This window comes from Filicampus tigris, chromosome 18, assembly GCF_054856515.1.
Source record: "Filicampus tigris isolate MCC_2025a chromosome 18, RoL_Ftig_1.0, whole genome shotgun sequence".
Lineage (NCBI taxonomy): Eukaryota > Metazoa > Chordata > Actinopteri > Syngnathiformes > Syngnathidae > Filicampus > Filicampus tigris.
This window is the reverse complement of record NC_141234.1, coordinates 6,834,925-6,860,799: the sequence shown is the minus strand read 5'-3', so window position 1 is coordinate 6,860,799 and position 25,875 is coordinate 6,834,925. Positions and strand designations below refer to the sequence as shown.

The 25,875-nt window shown below is 41.3% G+C and overlaps 1 protein-coding gene across 5 annotated transcripts in view; it reads left to right on the top strand.

The window, feature by feature from the left end:
- trappc9 (trafficking protein particle complex subunit 9) overlaps window positions 1–25,875 on the top strand; it is a 117,177-nt gene that overhangs the window by 19,587 nt on the left and 71,715 nt on the right. For all 5 annotated transcript variants that reach the window (XM_086015133.1, XM_086015131.1, XM_086015132.1 and 2 more), the window contains 6 exons: window positions 1,470–1,555; window positions 4,899–5,025; window positions 5,257–5,389; window positions 6,865–7,028; window positions 11,951–12,103; window positions 19,484–19,602. In XM_086015133.1, the coding sequence (XP_085871259.1) occupies window positions 1,470–1,555; window positions 4,899–5,025; window positions 5,257–5,389; window positions 6,865–7,028; window positions 11,951–12,103; window positions 19,484–19,602 (782 nt within the window). The remainder of the gene's footprint in view (window positions 1–1,469; window positions 1,556–4,898; window positions 5,026–5,256; window positions 5,390–6,864; window positions 7,029–11,950; window positions 12,104–19,483; window positions 19,603–25,875) is intronic.

Genomic DNA, 25,875 nt, shown 5'->3' with positions numbered 1-25,875 from the left:
AGACTTCAGGAACCAATCCGGAGATGAATCCCCGCTTCCTCCTGGGAGCTCTCTGCCAGCTGATGAGCTTTTGATTGTGTCCTCACACATCTTAAAGTGTCTCTTCTTAGCACGGCGAAGTACAAATATAGTCCCGTGATGTTGCCATGGATGTGAGCGCGCATTCATCTCCGCAAACCCAGATCATCCCTGATTGTCAATTTTGTAGTGTCCTAATGCCGCTTTGGAGCTCGGGACTTAAAAGACTTTTAAGAACAGACGAGGGTCTCGGGTGTCTTGTGATCAGTGCAATATCCGCGCGAGGCATCCACACTGGAGAACTTCACTACGCTCCCTCAGTGGCGCACTTCTAAACCTTTACAGCCTCGCTGAGCTAGCGCTCATGCCCCACTGGCGGGTTTTACTGATCTCATTAGCATTCTGAGCGACATGGCTGCAAACGATGGCTTGTGGATGTTAAACTATAGATGTTTATTTTCATGATACACGGTGTGCCTCGGATTGGTGTGAAAGCGTGATATAAAGGCTTTTGCGTTCACTCTGATGTTTGTGATAGGGCCTTTTATCTGATCTGTTGTCAAACACGACGCAGGGCTGCGCATGTTCTGTAAGTACATCCCTGCTAGTGTAAACACGATGTGATTATTTTTGAAAAAAAAAAAAAAAAAATAGCGTCACCACGTGTGTTGCCCCGTATGATCTCTCTTCCACTTTGCACACCGGCGTAATCCTGATGTGGTCTGTCTTGTGTTTCACACTAAGTTACCTAATTGTTACTGCTCAACTTGTTGACTTGGTTCCTTAGTCACTGCTTCAACTGAGCATTCTACCATTCCTCTGCAGTGTTAGCATGCTTTGTTCGGTTGATCAAAGACAAGGGGGTCGCTCGTTTCATCACGGACCATATCGTAGGTTCGGTTTTCTTGACTGTGAAAAGGAGGAATCAAACCTGAACGATGTTAAACTCCTCAATAGGGGTTCGTGCATTGTTTCTTCGTGAGGTTTAATGGCATCGTTTTAGCTGGGGCACCCACGTATCCTTTTTTCACCCTCACCTAATTGGTTGGCTCTGAGAGCATGCCAATGAGCCAGAGCCCAGGTTACACCACAGTACTGCTAGCGTTCGCCTTCCTTGAAGCCTTTTGCCTCCTTTAAACCACTCCAGGGGTTTAGGAGACTCTGACATGTCTGTTCGAAGCAATTGACTGCGAATGTTAACGTTTCAGTTCACGCTATCCATCAAATCAGAAAATGATGGATACTCCACTGCTGGTCTGTAATATTTGAAATGAAATGAAAGTAAGATTGAGCTCATTACGGTTATTTGTTCTCTCGCTCTCTCTCTTCGCCATTGTTCCAGATATCATACCTACTGTATGTTAGAGCCCGCAACAATTATTGGTGTCCTACACAAAGGAAATTGATTGCATCTGTCCCCCGCCACCCCCCCCCCCCCCCTTTGTTTTTAGACTTCCAGTGGGTTCAAGGAGATGTTTGCGAGGTGCAGCTCATGGTCTACAACCCCATGCCTTACGAGCTTCGAGTGGAGAATGTGGTCAGTAACATAGCCCAATTAAGATCCCTTAAAAGCTTTTTGGGACAATTTATTTCTGCATCGGCTCAAGGTGAGAGCAAATTCCTCACTGCTTGACAGTAAGAGGCCATCGGGGAAGCATCACACCGCGGATGTTGCATTACTTTTATGGCTTCGCACAACCTGTCCTGTCAGAGTAGATAACTCCTATATTGAGGTACAAAAGACCCTTCATTGTCTGTTTTTTGTATAGGATAAAGTTTAAATTGAGCAATCCTTTTATCATTTAATAGCACTCTGGTAGTGGCAGCTTTCTAAGTGGAAAGCATTTTGCTTTTCCAGGAAAAAACAAACACAGACCCACCCTAAATAACATTTTCATGCAATTTTGGGGTGGTATTATACAATCTGGGATGATAACATTTCAAGGTTCCGCATGGTGCCCAGCATAACATTACACTGTTACATGGTAATGGAAGCCGTGCTCACTTACCGTCATACTTGTTTATAATGTATTTTAATATCTATGACTTAGAAGTATATTTCATACACATTTATTTTTCAGGGTAATGTTTGCAAGATGAATTGGAAATATTAAACTGGGATCATAGTTTGGGATATATTTATGGTTAATTAATTTTTGGCAGACATATATATATATATATATATATATATATATATATATATATATATATATATATATATATACACACCGTGTACTCCTTACTCAAGAATGGCATTATCGTTTAATTGATTAAAATACTAAAGATTATGCTGTTAAAACAATGTATAGCTTCAACCAACAAATATGCTGTTGATTCATTCTCAACTAGGCTGCGGCCTAAAGCAAAAAACAAAAAAACCTGCATCACTAATGCAAAGTAGATACACCCTGCAGGCTGCGTTATTTGGCTCAATAGAGACGATTCTTGGGTTCTATTTAATAGTCTATTAAAACGGCAATTGATTAAGCGATCCTTAATTTTCTCCATCATCGATCAAGGGAGTCTAGTCAACTGACCATCCCTACAATTTTTTTCATACAAAATCCTACTTAATTCTAACGATGGCAGGCTCAATAGATACATTTGTCTTCCCCCTCCCAGCTGTGCAATTTCTGGTCATGCAGTAATGTACTCATCAAAAAAAAAAAAAAAAAAGTTTTTAGTGCAGCGGTATCAGGGGGGTACCCAGCTTGCATGCAGTTTACTGTTTATCAAAGATACGTTTATTTTCATTAAAAATGTGCTGCAGCTCCCAAGTGGAACTTAATTGGTTGTTGCATTTTCTGCTCTGCCGTCTGTATGTTGTCACATGCGTCGCCAAAAATGCCCAAAAAAACCCAAAACAAAATATCCAGGCTGGTCATTTTGAAATGTTTACACGGACCAGAGAAATGTTTGCCAGCCAATTTACTCCAGTCACATTGTGACGTCTGCTACAAAACAACTGCGATGCTCACATTTGGAGCACATGGCATGGGTGCAAAAAAGAAAATCAGTAAGTACAGCAAAAAAAAAATCCTTAGTGGACTTGTATGCCCTTTGATATCTGTAGACTCATATTTGGAGTGCAGTTTCCTTGACGGATGGGGTCAAACAGTGACAAGCATCCCATTAGCGTGCCCCTCACCCCACATCTCGATCAGGTAACAGATGGGGACAGAAGCCCCTCGCAGATTCGCGGCGGTGAGTAACTTCGGGTGGTGTTGTAGAGTCACGCGGTGGAGAGGCTCACTGCCAAACGCAAGCAAGACCAACGTGACTGCTTGAGATGGATGCAAAGAAGCTGGCAGCTCAAACTCTGATAATTAACCTTTTCAAGTCCGGCATGCCAATGAAGGATTTCCAATAGGTTAGCGGTATTTGCCACCACTTTGCGCCTTAGCTACAGTTATACCAAGGGCATTCTACATTAACGTGCCTCAAAAGCTTCTTTGGTCTTGACGCACTGCCTTTTCCTCCGTGAGGTAGTGTCTGCTGTTACGGATTGATGCAGTTGCGTCACCGCGGTTTGTCTCGCGCGGCGTGCGCTGGGAATGTAAATGCAGTTGGTAAATGTGGGGGCTTGATTGCACATTGCACAGGATGCATTCCAGACAGTATGCTCTTACAGTGTGTCATTTCAGTGCTGTGACTACTCGTAGTAGTACTTAGCCACATGCTGGAAAGGTGCAGAAAAGTGCTGTCATTCTTGAGAGTCAGACCCGCCTACCATAACTGAAAATCTGTAATATGTAGCGACTATATAAAAAAATAAATAAAAATAAATAAATAAATTAAGTAGTATTTTTTTTTTAAGCTTTGTAACACTTTCTTTAAACACACACGCTCAACTCATTCAGTGCCAGCTATTTCATCACACAGTGCTGGTGATTTTAGACCATTTTGTTGATTTTTCAAGACACGAAAAAACATTGAATTTAGCAAATGAAAACATATACACTCTTCCTCCACCAGAAAGTGATTCAACCTTTTTCCGTTCTCTAGTAATCAGCAGTAGAACATAGGTTTTATGAAATTCAGCTGCATGCCACACAATGGTAGCACAGAACTACTTTTGTCTCAGTGAAGCTCCTCAACTAACTTCAAATTGTTTCCTTGGAGCCAAGAGGCTCCAAGATGGGGCCAAAACAATAACTCTGAGCATAAAACAGAAAATAACCAAGAATAGGTTCCCTCCAAAAAATCCGCAAATTTAAAATGCAGGGTTTTACTGTGGACTAGCAAAAACCTATTAGACCTCCGGTGCATTTATACAAATAAAGGTTCTCCACCGTAACATTTGATACTTAACAGATGTAAATCCATATTATGTAATACTTAATTGAAATTAAATTAATCTTGAGTGTTTTGATATATTTTTATTCCTGGCAAAAATTTGTGTTTTGTTTTGTTTTAATCAACTTTCTGTCTGTGTGTGGCGCGTACTCATAAATGTTTAATCTTCCCAAGCAAGAGGTGTCAAAGCGTGCGTGACAAATTTTAGATGGTGTGGTCCCGACAGACTGCGTAGAAGCCAGACATGGTGTCCCCCCGAAAAAAGAACTCACGCTGCTGCTCTTGTTTCCCGCAGTTATGGTAATGAGTTCACAGCGACCGGCGCGCTTGTAAACTTGAATGGCTCAGGAAGAGCGCACAGTGCCGTCGAGGCCAAACAATTCTAATTGGGTTTGGCACTGCATGTGGAAATTCATAGATGTACCCACCTCCTGCATAAACGTGTTGTACATACTACCTGCCACCAGTTGGTCACTTTTAATCAAAACTTGATTTGTCTGGTCACGTGTGAACGCAGTCATTGAGCTTGGTTTTGTCCCCTCAGTGAGGTACCGCATGTTGAACCTTCCTCTGTTTGCACTAAGGGTTTGCTGACCTCCGGCGTCGAATTTGAGTCCCTCCCTGCTGCGCTGTCACTGCCGGCAGAGTCCGGTCTCTACCCTGTTACTTTGGTGGGCGTCCCACGAACCTCTGGAAACATCACCATCAACGGTGAGTCCCATCTGATATGCTCGGAATCATTTCTAAATCTCTGATAAAGTGTTATCGGTGTAGTATCCGATCATTTTTTTCAAGTCCGAGTATGAGCACAGGCATACAATATTGTTTTTTGTTCATCCCTGCTAGTAGCATGTAGTTGTCTTAACATTCTTAAAGTGGCGATCAATTAGGTTGAATAAATGCTCAAATGTCTTTCGACAACTGTTCTATATTTGATCCAAGGCTACCACACCTCAGTGTTTGGTGTTAGCAGCGATTGTCTACTGGAGGGTCTGCTTGGGGTCAAGACTGACGGATGCCTGGTTGAGGTCATCCCCTCGCTTCCTCGTCTCCAGCTCAGTACATCACTACCACGGTGAGCGGAATGTTTTATCCCTTCATCCATTACCTCTGCCAAGAAGGTTGTGTTAAGAATGTTTGCCACTTAATTCATTTTGGTGAACTTTTGATTGCTGGGTATTAGGCCAGGGAAGAAATCAGTTCATCTGTATTGATTTATTTTAGTTATTTATTTATTTTCCCTTTTGTTCATAGTTTGGCCTTGATGGAGGCCGGAGGTGCAGCGTGTCCGCAAGGTTTCATGGAAATGAGTAGTTTTTGCGTATTACGGATAAATAAATGAATAACATGGACTACACCGATTTTTACTTTTTCACTTCTTTGAGCAGTTGGAAGGTCTGTGCTTTCTGAGTTTTTTGTTGGCCAGTCTTTTGCCAATGTTGCGCATCCCCCCTTCAGCATCCTAACAGAGTTGGCAAATCACCTTGACCCCAGTGTATGCCCACAAAAAAACAAAAGACGAACACAATACAATACAAAACCTGCTTCTGGACAGAAAAGGCATCATGTTTAGTGAATGTAAAAATGTGCAATTCATGGAGGAAATGTGCATATTTAACCTTTTGCTTTTGCACTCCATCTGATGAGCAAACAACAACAAAAAAACACCTTTGCCAAGCCATACCTAGAAGAGGTAACGCCTACTTAGAGTTCTGTATTATGTCTTTGTCATGATGTCTTTTGTGAACTTGTTTCAATGGAAGCCCACAATTAGCAAGGACACTTTTTGCCACTCTGGATTTACAAGAAGCCATTCCATTTTGTTTTCCTGTGCAGCACGCAGGCTTCCCCTGCGAGCAACATGAGAGAGGGGAATTAATTGAATTTACTGCAAGGAAACAAGCGTCTGAACGTGGTGAAAGCATAACCACGGCAAAACCCTCACGCCCTCAAGTACAGCACTTTTGATGTGGAGCATCTTTTTGTTCTTTTTCAGCTTCCTAAAGTTCTGTAGCAGAGACACACGGCAAAGAGAATACAAATGTAATAGGTGGTCTCCAGGGTCCTCTGATGGGCCTTCAGTTTTGACATCAGAGGAGGCTTCTCGGCATTCAGAGCTTTCATTTTTTTTTTTTTTTTTTCCTGCAACAGAACTTGTAGTACCTTTCTTTTGTTGCCAAGCTATTGGTGTTGTTGATGTTTTTAAAGGTTTGGATCAGGGGTGGGCAAAGAATGTGCCAAGGACCAAATGCGACCCACTCTGTTCTTGAATCCAGCAAACACTTGTCAAGAGTCGCGTAATAACTGTTGCATTTATTTATTTTATTAATTATTTTATGACATAACAGGTTAATTATATGATAACTAAAACTATTTGAGAATGACAATTAACTTTGATTTCTGGAACACAATAAAAAATAAAGGTTTATAACTGCCGGTAAATGCTACAGGATCGTGGCAAAGCACTACATGAAGCTCCTCAACTCACATCAACATAGTTCCTTGTCCATGTCACAGGGTGGTAAAGCTTCTCTTTATCCACACACTCAGGTCAGCCCACACACCTCAGCCCATGTCCAAAGAGGAGCTTTACAGCACCGTGTCTGTGCAGCTTTTCAATGGCGAGGGCCAGCAGATGACCATCACCTTGGAGAACATTGGCTCCGACGACATCGAGAGCCTGGAGCTCACCTCCAGGATCGTCAACACTAAAGGTTTGTAGCCATAACTGCTATTTCTACGTCACGATTGAATGACTTTGCCACTAATTCTTCGACAAAATTGTCATGAGAAGAGACTCCACGATCTCTCCGTTTACATTGCCACAAATTCCACTCTTGTTTTTAGTGCTAGCTCGATTCACATCCAGATGGCCTTTCTTCTTGTTTTGTGTCTCTTGTGTCGGACACGTGTCTGCTTCTTGAGATCAATGCGGTCACTCGTCATTATTTTGCAGTCTGACTTTGAGTCTGGCCTTTTTTTTTGTGCTTTAGTTCTTAGTCTGTGTGAAATTGCTATTTTTAGAAACAACCCGTTTAAACTTGTGCAGGTGATGTGGCGTATCGCCATTGAAGCCGTTCAGACTGTCCTTGCCTGCTATAAATGACTGTCATTGTTATTTTATGAGGCAGGTTAGCTGCAGGCTTCGAGTTTGTTACTATTAGTTTAGTTTGACCTTGACTGTAAAATTGTCTCTCTAAGACTCATATCATTATGTATTTATCATTTTTGGGCTAGTTTTTCCAGAACAGTTGGTTTCCTCCTTTACTTGTGCGTATGCTCAATCATCAGTGTCATGATAGTCCAAAGAAAAGGTCCCTTGCAAGCAATTAAACAGATACTTGGGTGAGCTTAACATTGGCACTTATATAATAGGTTTGCATGTAAAAATGACATTAGAACTAAAATGGCCACCTCAAAAGACTCTGTAGTGATTTATGGGCTTTTTTTGTAATTAGGTTTACGACAAATTTCATGTTATGTTTCGGTCTCAGCTGTCCACGTCACGAGAGGGAGCCAAGCGTGGTAATATTGCTCGCTTTGTCAGTTCTGTTGTCTAAAATGGTGACCGATCGTCACCAAAATGCAAATGCACATTACTACTCTTGTCCACTTCAATCTGTGAAAGTATAAAAGTGTTCTGCACAATAGTTTGGATTTTTTGACATAAAACGTGATCTCATCATGATCCCCTCCACAAAATCAAAAATACCGATGCGATTGCTCCTCCACTTTCACAAGCTGAAGCGGACAAGAGCATTAATGCGCACACTGGTTATATTTCGGACATTTAGCGACGCTAAACTCGTGTCAACTCTCAAGAGAGAGACAGTGGATTGCAGCAGCAGCAGGCAGATTGGAGCTTTACGCCCCCCTCTTCCCTCCCCGGCTAAAGGTAGGATAATGGGACGGCTAATAGCAACCACTAGCTTCAGGTCGTTAAAACAAAAAGTGTTAGCATAACAATATTAGCTCCTTATTCTGCATCCAGCCTGCGTCGAGGGGTTGCGGGGTTGCCTCCCTAGCAAGTCGCGTGCGTTGTCAGACAGAGAGCCGCCAGAGAGTGAGTTAAGCCCTCATCGAACAAGCGTCAATGTTCAGCGAACAAAAAGTTCCAGAGAGTGTGGCCGCATTGTAACGTACCTTTTCGGCTGTTTACGTTCCAAATTGGGCGGCGTGTTGTCGGTCGAGAAAATGGGGCCATTCCTGATCCAAATAAATGTGCATGTCTACTCATTTCCACTTCAGTCTCTGTAAATATCCTGACTGGTGTTAAATGCCTCGCTCGTCCTAACCGTGATCAGCAAAGAAGCAGTGTTTTCTTTTTTTTTTTTTTTTTTTTGTTTTTTTTTAAGCAAAGAGCAAAAGCAGTGTGCGCTGGTCCCAGCCTATGTAGCTCTGCTCACTTCCACATTTCCTCATTCTCATATAAATCAGCCACGGAGAGGTTAATCCTTTTGATATGTTGAAGTTGAAGTGGGCATTAGTAGAGATGTCTACACAAATTTTGCTGCCAATTGATCGTTTTTGGACGTTATAAGCAATGAAAGTACAATGATTTCCAATGGAGAGTTTGGACTACGACCGAACAGAGCTAGAACGGTAAGGGACGCGGCCATTCTCCTCATTAACAAGGGGCATTATTCATGGAGTCACTTATTTCCTAATTTCTCCCAAAAGTATTGATAAAATAGAAAATAACAACTCTTTTCATTTTCCTGATCAAAAATATATAAAATGAACTTGTTAGTGAAAACATGGCCATCCCGGCCCCACCGTCCCTTTAAGGGTGCACTGCATCTGAGCAAACTGCAAAGACCTTTTGAAAGTCATTTTAATGCCAGTCCAGTGTGTTGACATTGTGACAGTTATTTTTTCCATCCCATTTTAATTTGAATTTTTTTCCCAATTTTGTCCAAACAAGGCGTGAGTGTCGTTTTTAATTGGAACTAGAGAGAAAGTGCAGGTAACTTTGGTAAAAATAACAAAAAGTAATTGTTTTCTCTGTGAATATGTCAGATTTACATGGATTTTTAACATCTTAACAAAAGTTTAGGTGAATTTGCGAATGCCAAAACCACAAATTCCTTATACTTTCGAATTCCTAATATTCGAAAAGTCTGTTAGGCTGGCTTCCACCACATGCTCCATAAAAATAGCCTAATTTTCCCCCACACTTTTATTCTGATAGAGGAAGCAGATTTGTCAAGGATGACAAATTAAAGGTCAGGCGTATAACCCAGTGTCACAAGACAGCACCATGACGACGGGCTGCATCATCAGTGGCCTTCACGCGACCATGCACTCACCCGCCCGCCTCCTCGGCACTAACCTGACAGCCTGGATGGTGTTTCGTTCGAGTTTCTCCCTCTTGGCACAATTCAGAATTCTCAGCGAGAATTGAATGAATAAAAGATGCGTGAGTCACCATGGGAAGACGTGGAGGGACAAAAAGATTTGTGTTTCTGGAGCACGAGCCACCCCTGCGCGAGGTGGGGTCCTCTGTCTCGGAGGAGAAAAGAAGTTTGGCAACATTTGAGCAGACAAATTCAACACCCGCTTTTGACAATTTAATGAAGCGTTAACATTAATGTGAGTTGTTTTATTGGCCAAAAAATAAACTGCCATCCGACCTTCTGTCAAGCAGGGTGAGATTAGTATGCAATTTGCCGTCACAGTCCTCCGACCAATTGTATATTTTACGCTAATAAACAAGATCTGTTCTAACAAACCATACAGCACACCAATTGCTGAAGAAACACTAAACTATGAAAACCGGCATTCGCGCAAAGCCAGGGAAAGTCTAAACAGAGGGCCGAACTGGGGCTAAGCATCACCAAAATTTCAAATCAGCGGAGAGTGATAAAGTTTTACCCGTAGCAACTTGGGGGTGCTCAAAGGCTTCAAGAATATTATTAGGCCAAACAACTTGAAGTCTGTAAGGGTTAAACTTACTCTGCGAAGCATCCGCTGAATCGAGCTTTTAATGATGCTGAGTTCCAGAGCAGCCCTCCGGATAGACTTTCCCTAGCTTTGCGTGAACACCTGCTCAAATTCAGTGTTTTTTTTTATCAACGGTGGCAGTAGCAGGTGTTCTGGTGTGTTGTTTGTCAAGAACAGATTCTGTCTAGAGAAACTTGAATAGTGTACATTGTACAAAGTGTTGAAGAAATGCTAAAACTTGTGCTGCAGACTGCAGGTCTGGGACCCCCCCAAAAAAATCCTGCCTGTCGGCAATTTGGCACCGCTGGTCGAATGTCAATTGGCAAGCAATGGGTAAGGAAGCCTATGATATGCTTACAAAACCAGAAAATCATAAGCAGTCAAATAATCTCATCTGTTCAGCGAAATAGAAAAAAGGAAGTGTATGGTAACTCTTGTGATCCCCTCTACACACCATGTATATGTATATATATATGTGTGTATATATGTATATGTATATATACTGTATGTGTATATATGTATATGTCTGTATGTGTATATATGTGTATATAGATGTGTATATGTATATATATGTGTGTATATGTATATATACGTGTGTATATGTATATATATGTGTGTATATGTATATATATGTGTGTATATGTATATATGTGTGTGTATATATATATATGTGTGTGTGTGTGTGGGGGTGTGTGTGTTCATGTGCGTGTGGGTGTGTGTGTGTGTGTGTATGTATGTATGTATATATATGTATATATGTATGTATATATATGTATATGTGTATATATATGTATAATTTAATGAAAAATAAAACTCAGAAGAGAAGTCATTGTGACTGCCATTTCCTGTTGGTGCTTTCGTGAAGTCACAATCACGCCATCAAGCCAATGACTTTGCGGTGATATTTCTCTCTTTGCTCACTCATCTCCTTTCTCTCTTTAATTTGCGGGGTTTATGAATATGTATAGATGGCTGTTAGTCATGAAAAATGTATTCCCGTTAAAAGAGTTAGTGGTGTGCATGCAGAACTCACGATCGGACTGGGCTTGAAATATATGCCTGCCTGTTGCTTCCGTCCCAAGGAACATAAGTGGCTCACCTGCACGGAATAAGCACATGCTTTATTCAGGTGATGCATCATTCATTTGATGCTCTGGGCTCAAGTGGATGCAGCTGAGTCATTCGTCTCTGGCGTAAATTAGAGCCTGGCGTCGAGCTGCAGACGGCAAGAGCGCACCCGGCCAATCAGTGGCTTTGTTATCCCTGAAGGCAAAAAACCCCTCTCAAATTATACTACCAGCCTCCTGTCACAATGCATTTCTTCTGTTTAGCCCAATCTATTCTGGACGGCTATGCAAGCAGCAAGTGTTCCCCACCATATTGCGGTTCACCTACCGCGGCCCGCTACATCACACGTTTTTTTAATGGAATGTCTTCTTTACTTCTTCAAGAGATGCAGACACAGTTGAACCTTACAGGCTGTGTCCCAGGTACACCCGCAGTAGGTTAAAAGCCACAAGAGAAAAAACAAAACAACAAATGGTTTACCTCTCCAACATGCTTGAAGCACATTTAAACATATTAAATCCTGCTTAATCTTATTCAACCACTCTGTAAATGTACTTACTTAGGGGCAGCATCTGTGTTTAATATCTTTTGAAATAAGCTTTCTGTACATCCCTTATGTGTACAGAGAAAGTGTTTGGAGATTTTCTGAGTTGGGACTTGGAAGAGGTCGCATCACACATGCCTCTCAAACCTGGCCAGGCTGTTACGCTGGCAGTCGACATTAACGTCAAACTGGACTTTTCTGGCCAGGAGAACCTGTTGCAGGACCTTAATGACGGTAAGCCCAATCTTGTAGAACTCATATAAAACCTTGTCTTGTACTTTCTGTGAGCTCTGCGTGTGTTGTGGAACCCCTAAAGCTGTTGTCATGAGTTTGAGTTTTTTTAAATTGTACTGCTCCTTCTGGCTGTTCGCGCCTTTGCCATCAGGGGATCAGAATAATACATAGTATGAGTAGATTTGATTATGGAAGACAAAAGATAGTGGCAACTAAGCTAAGAAATATTAGTTGTTTTTGTAGAGGATAAAGAATATATGCGTTTGAGTATTGATACATTGTCTACATGCGTGTTAGTTTTGTAAACCCTTAAGACTTTTTGCATTGTGTGTTAGCGTTAAGCTAGCGGAATGTTGTATGTTATACAGTTTGGTTACGTACACATTCTCCTTTAATTAGTATTGCAATGGTTTTTTTGTATGTGAAGCTTGACATGCATGTTTGGTGATCCTATAGTTAATTGTGAAGCCAATTAGTGCAACTTGTGCACTATTTGTGACAACGCTCACCAAGTACAGAGAGACTGGACTTTTCAATTAAGAATAGACCTAATTGACTGTGAACCTAGAGAGAAGGCAAGAGCAGTGGTTGCATTTTCTTCCGCCGCTAACGAGGATCAGGCTGCCTTATTTCACATTCAGCGTAACAGGATAGAGGTCTTTAAGGTCTCTATACCTTTATTTCACTCCCCGTATTCTGGATTCCACTCAACCTCTCCTCTCATTTGTATTCCAAATTTGGAAGGGCGGGGGGGGGGCTGGGCGGTGACCTTCTTCCCTACCTGTGAGCTCGCTCATTGTGTTCCTTACTTTCTGTCGTTTTTTTCAAGTTCAAGCTCAAGCTCTTTCTTTTCCCCCTTACCCCCTCCTTGCGACTGTTGAACCTCTCTCTCTGATAAATATTACTGAGGGACCCGTATGGATGATGCCTGCACCACACCGATTTCTGCTTGGCGCGCATGTGTGTTTTGCGGCCGCAGATGACTGACAGAGTAAACACATGCAGCACTGGGTGTTTATCTCCCTTCATGAGGTCATTTCAACGACACTGTTCCACTGTTTTTAATTAGCTTAGCAATAATTGAGGCCCTGAAGGAGATAAGGCGTGGTACTGCCCAAGTAAGAGGCTCTGAATCCTGTTGTTATGGTGATGCAATTTTCAGTCAACACATTTGACGTTATTACATTGACGTGTCAATGAAATGGCATTATTAACACCAGATTAATGCTCTGGTGGTTTTTTAACAAGCCAGCCCTTAACTTTTGCTTCATATTACAAAAGTGACGTGCGGTGAGGTTTGTGACCGGTCAGGCACTACTCCTGTGGTGTCCAATATAAAAATACAAACCCAAAATAGAAGTTTAGCCTATGTTTCAATTTTGACCTTCATTGATGTTTCAAATAAGGTCAAAATTTTATTTTTGAATATATGATTTCAAAACTTTTGATTGTGCTTCAATCAATTCCACGCTGTTCAACAATGTGATAGCCGTAATAGTGACTAAATATGTCACACGCTTTCATTAAATGATTTTATACATTTATTGGCAAAAGACAAACAGCAACGTCTCTTGTGTGAGTGCTCGCGCCAACTGCGGGAGTCAGCAATTAATGTATGCGTGGTCACTGGAGGCACTCAGGCACGGAGCGTGCAATGCCTCGCTTCACTTCCTGCCCATGTATTTGAAGTATGCAAATGCAGCTATTTTAGATAATTATTCGATTGAAAAACAAAATCAATGAAAAGCGAGGATCATAGCAAGAAAATGCCACATAATTTAATGTAATCAAAACTTCTTTTTTCTTTTCACTGCTCACATGCAGGGGAAGGGCCAGCAGGACACTGCCTCACTTGCCTATCTCGACTGCACGTCCCTGTATTACAATGAACTCCCGTTTATCGTGCACGATACGTAATTATGGTCCATTTCATGTTATTTCAGAAATCATTACTATTGATCTGTCCCTACGTCTTATTATTACGTATTAGCACTGAAAATAGTTTGAGCATAAATCTATCATCTCTCTTAAAGGCTCGCTCAACTGCCTGAGAAGTGTTGTAGAACTCCACCTCTCCCCATTACTCTCTAGCGAGAGTATGCCGTAGCATTATGTCATGTCAAGATTGAAAGTGTGGCTGTTTTTTAATCACTTAATGAGTGAAAGTAGTTGGGTTGGATACATAAGTAAGAGTAAGCCTGTTTTGTTAAAAATGGATAGCTGATAGCTGTCTTTCAATGCGTGTTCTACAATGAAGGCACACGATTCTAACTCGGACTTGTATACTGTAAAAATAAATACATTTAAAAAAAAAATCATTATCGTTGGTGTTGAAACCTTCCTGTGTGTTGCATTCAGAATCACTGGCAACACTCACTCTGTATGCACGCCCCTATTGTATTTCTCCCCCCACCCTCCGTGAGCTCTAGCCAAACCAATCATTGCCTGGTGAAATAAAATGCACCACCAGCAGTGCAACCGTGTGTGAATATCATCACACACACCAGATATAAAAAAGAAAAAGGGGGAAAAAAAACCTCCAGTCTGCTGTGAAATGCTGAGAGATTTGCCTGGCAGTCAAACGGCATTGTGGGACCTTGCTTGGCGTAAGCTTCAATGCAACAGACGTTCATTCATATTCCAAAGTTACTGCTATCGCCTTGATTAAATTTGTTTTCAGTCAAAACTAAACACAGTTAATCCCTTTCAAGCATAGGTGGCTTAGGCGTCATATGGCTCCATTATACTCAGTGCAAAGTCGTTTTGTCTGCAACAAGGGGACCGTAGACTGCAAATGGAAGAGACAAAGGCAGCAACTTTCTGGACAGAATTTGCCTCATCTAAGCATGAATCATTTCTCAGTAACATAAAAAGTTATAGTTACCTCTGCCTATCAGTTTTTTTTCCACACAACACCCTCTTGTGTGTGTTTATTTGGTACAGTGTTCCCTGTTAACAGTGATTTGGTGAGGCTTTCAGTGAATAATAAATGATAGATTGCAAATTAGCGGAAAATACTGTATACAAAAATTTGTCCATGGGTCATTGTGACCAGCTTTATGTTGACATGAAATCCCCAAGAGCTTATACTTGACATATTTGATACATTAAAACAATATTGTAAAAAGAATAATGGCAGGATTCAGGACGTTGATCAATATTTTATTTCTCAGTGAATATTGGGTGGATTTTATTGAATTAGCCTAGTGCCAGACACCAAAGTAAATGAGGTGTCTACTTTTGAGGTGAAGGTCACAAAACTTTTGTCAGAGATAACTGTGATTCAATCAATGATTATGCGATAGCTGCCTGTGGAAAAAAAATCTTAATTACGTTCTGTGGTGATGAAAGTCTGCTTGTAGATAAACAAGCATACTGTCCTGGTTTAAAACACAAATGTGCGCATTTTGTGATTTATTCATTTATTTATTTTTGCCAGAAAATGAAGGAAAATCACAATTTGGACACAAATGCTTTTCATTGAAAAGTTAAGAAAAAAATGAAGTGACTATAATAAATTTTCTTTCAGAATATTACCATAAAAGGCTGGTAGGCCTAATTATATCTTCTGAAACAGTCTCAATACTGTACCAGTAATACAATAAAAAATTAGGTCACTGTGAATGCAAATCAAGCGGAGCACCCCGTGTATGTTTTCGCACCTCATTCAACCATCTGAATTGCTGATTTGAAAACAAGTCACACTATGCAAAATCTGTATGAGTCATGTTGTAGATTAATTAAATTGGCATCATTGGGTTTAATCACTATTAATTGATTAGCAATGCTTTGTCCAAAGCCATGCTTTGGGCCTTTCTCCCCCGTCAGCTCCAGCTCGGGGCTCAAGTGTCGTGCTGGTGTGCGTCACAGATTCATTGTGTTAACATTAGCGCTTATTTATAGTCGAGATCCGAAGTGACTGATTTTCATGCTATATCTGGGATGGTAACTAATCATATTCCTCCATTTATATGCATGTATGGAGGAGGTTAAACGATCAGCCTGATCTATCCCCCAATGCCCCCCATCCTTTTTTTTTTTCTCGGTGTACCTGCTGTCCTTTGTCAGCCAAGGCAGACGGGGGCACATTAGACAAAGAACACAGTCAGGAGAGAACATTCGATGCAGGCTGAGTCTCGCCGATATATCCCCAAATGAGTTTATCCCTCACTTTGGCCCCGCCTTGAAACGACAACACCATAATTCAGGACCCAACAGTGGTGATGTCATCACTCGGGACAAATGGGCCCTGACTCGCTGGGAGCTTTATCATGTTAAATGCTGTTCGTGTCGTACCAAATAACAGCGCTGTAGCCCCGCATTGATGAGCTGATCGTCGATGTGTAGGTGTGACAACGGCAGCCCCGCCCTCGGGTGCACCTTCCACCGCAGTAAATAAGTATCCCCAACATAAACTGCTGAAAAGACTCAAACAGAGAAAGATGGGGGAGGTGTTCTCTTCTGATGTTCTTGCTTGTCCTGACATCGCCGCTACTTTGTACTGCTGGCAGCAACTACAATCTCACACTCGTGCTGATGGCTTATTGTTTCTAGCTTCTCCCAAAAACTTACAGTGCATCTTTGCTCCTTGCCCCAATGTATATTTGCGGTCCATCTACCGTGGCCCTGCCACATCGCATATTTTGTTTCTGTAACGTACAGCGGTACCTTTTGGTTTAATTTGTCCTGTGTCCCCAAGTTTGCAATTAAATAATTAAATAAATAAAAAAACAATACGGACAGTATTTTCTGGAGATTTTATTAGCATTGTTTCTCTCTCTCTCTCTGTCTCTCTCTCTCTCTCTCTCTCTGTCTCTGTCTCTGTCTCTGTCTCTCTCGGTCTCGGTCTCTCTCTCTCTCTCTCTCTCTCTCTCTCTCTCAATAATTCTGTTTTAGTAAGTTGAAATGCATTTAAAGTAGAGCTGAACAATGTACAATGACTTTCCAATGTAGTAGAAAGCAATTTTCACATTGAATTTACTTTTTGTTTTATTGTTTTAGAAAAACAAAAAATTGAAGTGATCAAATCTATCTGGATATATCTAGATCCTGATGAGCTGATCGTTACGGTAGTGTGACGGGTGTAGGTTTGACGGAAGTATTGATATATCTAGATATCCAGATATCCATCCATCCATCCATATTTCTATATCCATCCATCCATCCATATCTCTATATCCATCCATCCATCCATATCTCTATATCCATCCATCCATCCATCGATCCATATCTCTATATCCATCCATCCATCCATCGATCTATATTTCTATATCCATCCATCCATCTATATTTCTATATCCATCCATCCATCTATCTATATTTCTATATATCTAATCTATATATTATGTCTATCTGTGTATATGTGTATATGTGTGTATATATAATATGGAACGTATCCCTGTGGGCTTCACTGTATTTGTTAATAGGAGAGCAGCGCTGCGTTCTTTATACTCACACAATTCTCGAACTAAAGACTGATATGGATCGGAAGTGGGGTGCAACCAAGCGGTTATTGCGCACGGTGCCACCGTTAATCTCGCCATCCATTACTCACGTGGCATGGGACACGGAGAGTCATGTGTGCTCCCTTGAACAGGTTACACACCACAAAGTGTGAAAGTGCCTGTGTTATTGCTTGTTGCACTCCGGCCGTGCCTTGACGGAATAGGCTGAATTGGGTAATGCTTCAACAGGCGACAACGGGAAGTTAAGGATACACAGCTTAACCTCCTTGGCAGTTGTTTCAGAATCTACTAGGCAGGGTGTCCAAAAAGTCACTATGCACTTCTTTTTTTCCCCATTTAGTTTCAGGTATCATTCGAGCAGACCAGAGGCCATTGGCATTTGACAATTTAGACTATGCCGTTTGTGTAAGCAAAGCACATCATTCCCTTGGCTATGTTTCGCCAGTTGACATTGGAGCAGTGTTGCAAAATTGCTGCCTGGCAAGACGCTTCTCTGTCCCCGACTGCATTTCAACGTCTCTTTGAGAAGCTTTATGGCTGTCACACAGTTTCAACATTTTACGACCATTTATTTTACTTTTGTGGAAAGTACAGCTCAGTTTTAATGAACCTTTAAGTAAAATAGATGCACATGGAATCGTTTTAGAAAGGTTTGTTTTCAAACATTTAATGCATTGCATTCTAATCGAATCATTTTTTTAACCTGAGAATGGATGGCCTAGGCCAGGGATAGACAACTTAAAATGCTGGAGGGGGCCACAATTTTTCATCAGTACTACTGGGGGACCACATACTTCCTAACCAGATATGCGACAAAAGTGCCAAGTATGGATGAGTATGTATCCACTATCACAAACAAATAAATAACCATGTAATAGTTATTTTCCCAGTGCAAAGAGCTATTTTTTTATTTTCATTTTTTAATTAATCATGGGGCCACTGAGTGTGGCTGCCACCACCAAATTTTGGTGGAGGACAACGTTAAAGTTGATAATTTTAAGGATTTGCCATGAAAAGATGGTCCTGGAGGCCTATTCATTTTAACAACAAGAAGAACCACCTTACTTACTCTTTTTTTTACTGATTGAATTATGTTATAGTTCACATTAAATGTTGTAAAAGTTGACCATTTTTCTCTCTTGTGAGAAAGATTTGCTATGTAGACTTTAATATGGACTGTAAATAAACGACACAAACGCAAGAGCCAGATTACAGAAAGAAACAGAAGATGAGTTGATGCTGTTTCGAATTCCTATTTCGCCTTCTTCCATCAATCTGTTCCGCATTACTGTGTTGCATTGCAAACTTAGGTGTTTATGCTGTCATGGTAAATTTAGTTCCGTCTAAATCCAGCAGTTATGCTTTAATTATCACAGTACAAGTGTGAGGACAAAAAACAACTTCCAATTGGTTCTGTTTCACCAGGTTGTGCTTATTCTAATTCATCCAAAGCCTATTTAACAAGGGTTTTGTTTCCTTCTCCCTGGGGGGAAAACAGCACAGCGCTGTGCTCTGCTGACGTCACAGCCACATTGTGGTGTGATATTGTTGGCTCCGGGTTCTTTTGACCATGGGGCGCATTGAAAGCCACAGCCGTCGTTTTACAGCTGCTCCTGTTTCTGCACTTGCACTCAAGGTCGCCGTGAATTTACACAATTAACAAATCCATGAGGCTGTCCGGTAATTTTGAGGAAAGATTTGCACAGAAGGTCCAAAGTGTCTAATCAAGGGTATTCAAACAATGAACTGCAAAATCCTTGCAAATTCTCTCCCAGACTGCTGATATTTAACTTTGTGAATGTTCTTCTTTCCCCTGATACTCTGCTTGCCTCAGATTACAAATAACCTTGCTACTTTTGCTGACGCTGCGCCACTTTTTTTTTTTTTTTCTTTTTTTCCTGTTTTGAATTTTCAGATGGAATCAGTGTGACAGGCCTGCCAATCTCCAGTCCTTTGCGTCAAGTCCTCAAGCCCAGGCCCGAAAGCAAGACTGTCAGCGGCGAGTCCGGCAAGGGGGAGTACAGTCATATCAAGGTAAATAAATGACGCAAGCCTTTTGTGAAGTGCATGCATGCGTAACGATGAAAGCAGTCGTTCTCTTTTATCCGTTTATTTATGACTGGAGCAATACATGCCACCAAGACACAGCTAGATGTATTCATCCATAAATAGAATGTGTTGTGTCTGCAGATAAACAGAGTTCAGGCAAAGTGCAAAGGGGGGGTAGAGTGTGTGACAGCGGAGGAAAACTGGCGCAGTTGGACTGGCAGGATAGAATGGCAATTAAGTGAAGTGGTGTGATCTACACCAGGGAAGATTTTCTGGATGTCAGAAGGGAAGAGACGGGGACACATCTACCTGCTGCGGGTCACCTGCAGCCTTGACAGCTGCAATTTTGGTGGCGTGCCCTGGGAAAAAAAAAAAAAAAAAGAGTATTTTCCCCTCTTTGGAGCAGAACATGACACTGAGACTCATACAAGCTTTCAGTCAGTACTGTTGGGTAGATTGCTTTTTGTTACATTGTGAGTAGTCAATACACTCTTTGCTATTTTGGGTAAAATAACATTTACTTAAAGGGGGTGTTTGCAATTAAAAAAAAAGGATGTTTGATCAAGCAGTAATTGACAATCAGACATGTAAATATGATCTGTGAAAAAAAATGTCATCTGTCGCCCCATCTAATTTGATATATAAGAAATAGCATCTATGGAAAAACAACCAATCAGAGACAGAACTCATGTCTTTCGGTTATAATCATGTCAAATACTGGCGGGCACACTCATCACGAGCACACCTCCACAGCCTCATGCGGACCTGTTACCTTGTTACCCCAGAAAAGCACCTTATTTATAATGCAGTGTTACTGCTAACACTAAATGGGAGCAATTTTATTTTTTTCCGAGGCCGCAAGGGTGTGCCCACGAGTGTGCAAAACACCTAAGTCGCGCCTTCTGTTGGACACGTCCATTCAAAAGTATAGAGAGGATCAAATTACGTTCACCTGTCAAGGTTACAGTGCATTTTATGTTCATTCAGAATTTTTTACCCCAAAACTGATTGCTTTTGTGACACCTGAATTATATTTTTTCCCAATCAAAAATACCATTTTCTGTTGGATTAGAAGTCACACTTTTTCATAATTTGGCTGGTCCTACGATTTTAACTGGGGGGCAACTTGAATATATTAAAATAAGCACTCAGGCTAGCACCCAAAATTCCTGTTCCATAGTTGTGTTGACTTTCTGTACATTACCGCCACCTTCTTTCCACCAGTAGTAATACACCAAAAGTATGAACCAAACTGGTCATGCATTTCCTCCGTTGGCCACCTTCTTAATAGCATTAAAGTGACGGTAAAGCACCTGAAGTATTTGCCAACCTCCAAAAGAAAGTAGAAGAAGAACTAGAAGACGATGAACTGTAGTCATGACAACTATTCTGTGACTTAACTCAACTGTCGCCGTTAGCATGTGGCACCCGCCACAACAAGGATTTGCTTTTTCCACCACTAAATGGCACAATAACCGACCAGGATTTTACCTTTCACCACAATCGAACTTGGGATTCTAGTTAAGGTAAGCGATTTTAAACTTAGAAATAAAAATCTTTCCAAAGTTAGAAGCAGCCAGAACTCGTTTGCTGCCGTTAACAGTGTTGACACAGTTCACAAAAGATTTATTTGGTTGTGTAATTTACACTTAATGCATGTGGAGGGACTTCCTTTACACAACCAATTGTGTTCACGCAATTAGAAATTCATTCCATTTTTTTTTCTTTTTACGTAATTTATCCCCTTTGAGGGAATCTTGCCAAAGCCTATAAAAGTCAGCCTTGGATGCAAGAAGTCTTTTTCTTTTCATACAGTAGACGGGTCTGCTCAATAAAGCCAGGGCAGAATGTACTGCATAGTCCATTCTTTTTGAGTTTCCTACTGCATGACTCATACTTACTATTTTGTTTCAAGAAGTTTGGCTGAAAACCTCAGAGCTCAGTGAGGCATCTTAGTCTTCACCGCATCCCCGAGAAAACCCTTTAAACAAGTGTAGAAATCGTACCCATGTTTGCCATGTTTACTAAGCTAGGTTCTTCTCACTGACCTTTTTGCCGCTTAATCCCGGTGACATTTTTGCCAATGAGTAGCCAAGACGTAGGATTGGGAAAATGTGTTTCACCCAGTTGAAGCACATCCCTTGCTTACCTCTTTGCAGCTCTGATGGAATCAGATTGTGTCTGCAATGAGCGCTGAGCCTTTTTTTTTTTTTTTTTATCTCCGGAGTGCCGTGCTGATTGCCCACATGACTGAAATGGCAGCTTTCAGAGTTTTTTTTTCTTTTTCTTTTTTTTCTTCTTCTTCTGCCAGGGGGCGGTGGATCTGTATCGTCAGCATCCTCTGCTGTGGAGATGCATTCAGGGTAACTTGACTGGCAGGCTGGGGATGAGCAAAAATAAAAATACATTTCACCTGTTTAATGCACCAAAATGTGGGAGCTGTTCCTTCAATTAGCCTTCATATCACTTTAGTGGTAAGATGATGCCACGGGGACACAAGACAAAAATGCGGCGCCCCCCCTTGAAGGCACGGAGAGCCAATTATGTTTAATATGTCTACATCGCTGCCAAGATGCATCCGAGGCAATTCAATGTCCTGAGGATCATGTCTTGTTACTGCATTGCAGATATAGCTGTGAGAGTGCGTGTAGGTGCATGTTCCAATGCCGGCGAAAGTTATATGAAGTAGTCAGCCTCCTCCTACCTGCGTCAGTGTCCCTGGAATGCACAATTTCTGAGATGAAGCAATCCCATTAATGGCATGATTTGCGAGACGCGCTGTGTTTTTAAAACAAGTATTGAAGTCAAATTGAATTTCAAACAAGATTCAGCAACACTCTTAGTTCTGTTAGTATGTTTTGCTTTGGGTTTAGTTACTCTGCCATAGCTGTCTTATCACCTTTATGACAAAGTGTGCAGTATGCGATAATTGGGACATTGTTGGCCTCACTAATCCAGAAGCAATATTGCAAGATAATAGTAATTGGTTATACACAATGTGTGACTTGTGGAAAACAAACACAACAGAGATGGCAAAACGACAGACACAGAAAGCAGTTCAAGAATGTAATGTGTTCTTATCATATGACCACAACAGCAAGATCATATAACCAAATATTTCCCAGACATTTGAAGACAAAAAACATTAACCAGGCATACATTTGAATGTTGCATACTGGCCAGAGTAAAAACTAAAAGAAATAGGACCAAAGAAGTAAATGTTCAAATCCAAAAATATACACATCTAACAACTCTACAGTATATCCCACAGAGACCTTCTGTTTAATAATCTTTTATAAACAAATTTAAACATAAAAACCACACTTCAAGCAATTTAAACACACTTTTTGAAGTATTCCTTTGTGCCTGGTGTCACATTTTTGCGTGCACAGTTCTCAAAGCTTCTAGCTTTTTCATTCCCACTTTACATACACTCTGAAACTGACACATAAGAGAACGAAACATTGTATATTGAAACACCAAAATATTCAACCAAACCGTGAACTGTAATTTTGTCTAATAAAGGTCAGCTGTCTTAACGCTAAGCTAATGTATTAGATAGAACGTCATAGAACGTCAATCTGTAGAGTAGCCTGAATACCAACCGGTAAATTTTCTTTTCACAATATCGTTAAAGCAAATGTTTGTTTGCAACAATTATCGGCTATTTGATTGAAAGTACCGCTGCCGCTGTTGGCACCGAGCATAATGAGAAATGGACAATTATCTTGTCCCCAAACGAGATGGCCGGAAGCGATCTGATTTTGGTTTATTTTATGGGTTTGTCACCGCCACAGACAACATCTGCATCGGATTTGAATATAACATGTGTCTGATGGTTGCGGTGGGCGAGCAGAGCTCCTTTCGCGCTAATCACATTGTGTGAGGGAGGGGGAAAAAAAAAAGAAAGGACAGTGTCGTCTTGGTCCCCCTGCCTGCCTCACAGCCAGCCAGCCTGAGTGCTATTATTAGCTGGCGAGTGCCGCAGACGGCGCTTCAGCTCCCCGATCCCAGCTTGTGATAACGATATTTATAACTGCCACAGCTGTCTGCCCAAATGTGATCCTCCATCTTTGCGACCAAATGACGTTCTCTTTCTTGGCTCGGGATTAAAACCACTTCCTCTTCCCCCCCATGTCCTTTGGCTTGTTTATCATCATCAGGGTGTAGTTTTGACTTTGAAACAGCCTTCGCTTTTCAAGATGAAGCTTTACTCTCTGGCTGGTGTAGCTCAGTGAAGGCTTTCACCTTTTCAATCCTTTCTGTATTGCTTTTTTTCCCCAACATAGTACACGACTTACCTGTTGCTCACACCACAGAGCAGTGCTGCCTTTATTGAGCCATGGCACATATTTTACATTAGAAAAATATCACGGCATGCCATCAAACAAAAATGTACAGTGATAGGGACAAGGCCCTGCTGTAAATAGTTAAAATGTTAGTAATGGTTGCCCCTTAAGATCTCATATTCCTATTCAAATTTTAAAAAGTAATTACATGACCCTTTATCCTTGATCTAAAGTTTTAAGGCCTTACTTATATCTTAAAAAACCCCGAAACAAAATACATAATCCTTAAATCTGCTGTTCAATGTTTGTAACATTGAACATATTGAAGTGAGCGGAACCATCAGCAATCCTGCCTGAAGTAGCACAGAAAAAAAAGGCCATGTAATTCACATTATCTAGTCCTAATGCTCATATTTATCGTTTGTCGTTGAATGTGGTAGGAGTGGCCTTAAATTAGTCACTCAAACAACAGACCAAATCCCTCGACGGGCGTAAAAGACAACAAAAACATTCATCAGCAGCAAAATCAATAGAGGATACTGCTACGATGTCAAGTTTGGCCCAGGTGTAGAATTTTGTTGTTCGATACAACCTACGAAACTACACATGCGCCACAAAATAAGACCTGGTCTGAAACAACCTGAAATAATATACATGTTGTTAAGGTTTTCTATTAATAATGTATCTGCCTCTCTTTTAAGGAACACCTATCTATCATTAAAATGCCCATTTAATAAAGATAAGTCTGTAGCCAGGAAGTTGCTTGCAAGCTAACAAATACATACAAACCCATGCAGATGGCAAATCCTAAGACTTAAATCCATCCTATAATGGCCCAACCTTTAAAAAACAAAGAACTAAAACAGTCTCTGTTGTTGTTGCTTCATCCTCCGCTTGGGATTTAGAGGGTGCGTTTGCGATAGTTGTTGCTTCATAAATTGTGTAGAGTTGTTGTGGACACGGTCCAGGGAAAATGAGAAGCAAATTGAGCAGGGAAAAAAAACAAACAAAAAAAAAACACTCCACAGGTTGTGAATGGGCTCAATGATCATGCATTATTTATGAAACTGTGTTGCAGCAACTGTGCCCTCGCTACCATCCAGACAAAAAAGACGTGAAGCATTGCAAAAAGTTTTAAAGCCTTATCGGAGTTTCTCAGCGTGGTCCTATATTACGGTGCCGCCTCGCTGTCCTTTTCCATCCCAAGCTGCTGACAAACGCCTCCTCCAGTGAAAGATTTGGCCTTATTTAACACAACTGTCTCCACCGACGCCTTGGGGGACAACACACGGACTAAATAAACCATCCATCCTCTTGTGGCGGCAAGCTCGGCGCAGCACGCGGCAATCTGTCAAACGGCGTCTATTTTTAGCCCTCGCCGTCAGGTCTCGGAAAGTTTACTGCTGCCGAGCGGGCCGCGCTTTGCCCGGAAATGTGAGTCGGGGCAATTGAGACGAATCGAAAGGCGTGGTCATCATCGGCGGGGTCACGGGATCCACATCCTGTGAGCGGTATGATTCCCATAAGACACTTTATTACTTCTGGCAAGGAGCTTTTTGTTCAACAACCAAGGTTTATTAGCCAGACGAGTGTTTTTGGGAGGAGCTAAGTTTAGACTGGGTTGTGATGTCACGGAGAGTTGTGTGCACATTACGCCGTGCCTGACTGAACTGTGGCGCAGTGTCTGGGGTTCGGCAAGTGGTTTTCTTGAATGGCCAACAGCCAGCGACTGGTTCTGGACGTAGTTGCAACCTTGCGGATGCAATAATCAAAAATGCAAAAATGGGCTCTCACACGAAAAAATACATTTCCTGCTTTTAAACTAGCTAGACCCAGACAACCACTGCACCGTCAGTAGGCTATACAAATACAGTAGTATACATGTGCTGTATTGTCTTACAACAATACTCTATTTTTAATCTAATTGACTTCCTCTCTTAGAAGCCGAGTCTTTATTGACCGTGTCATG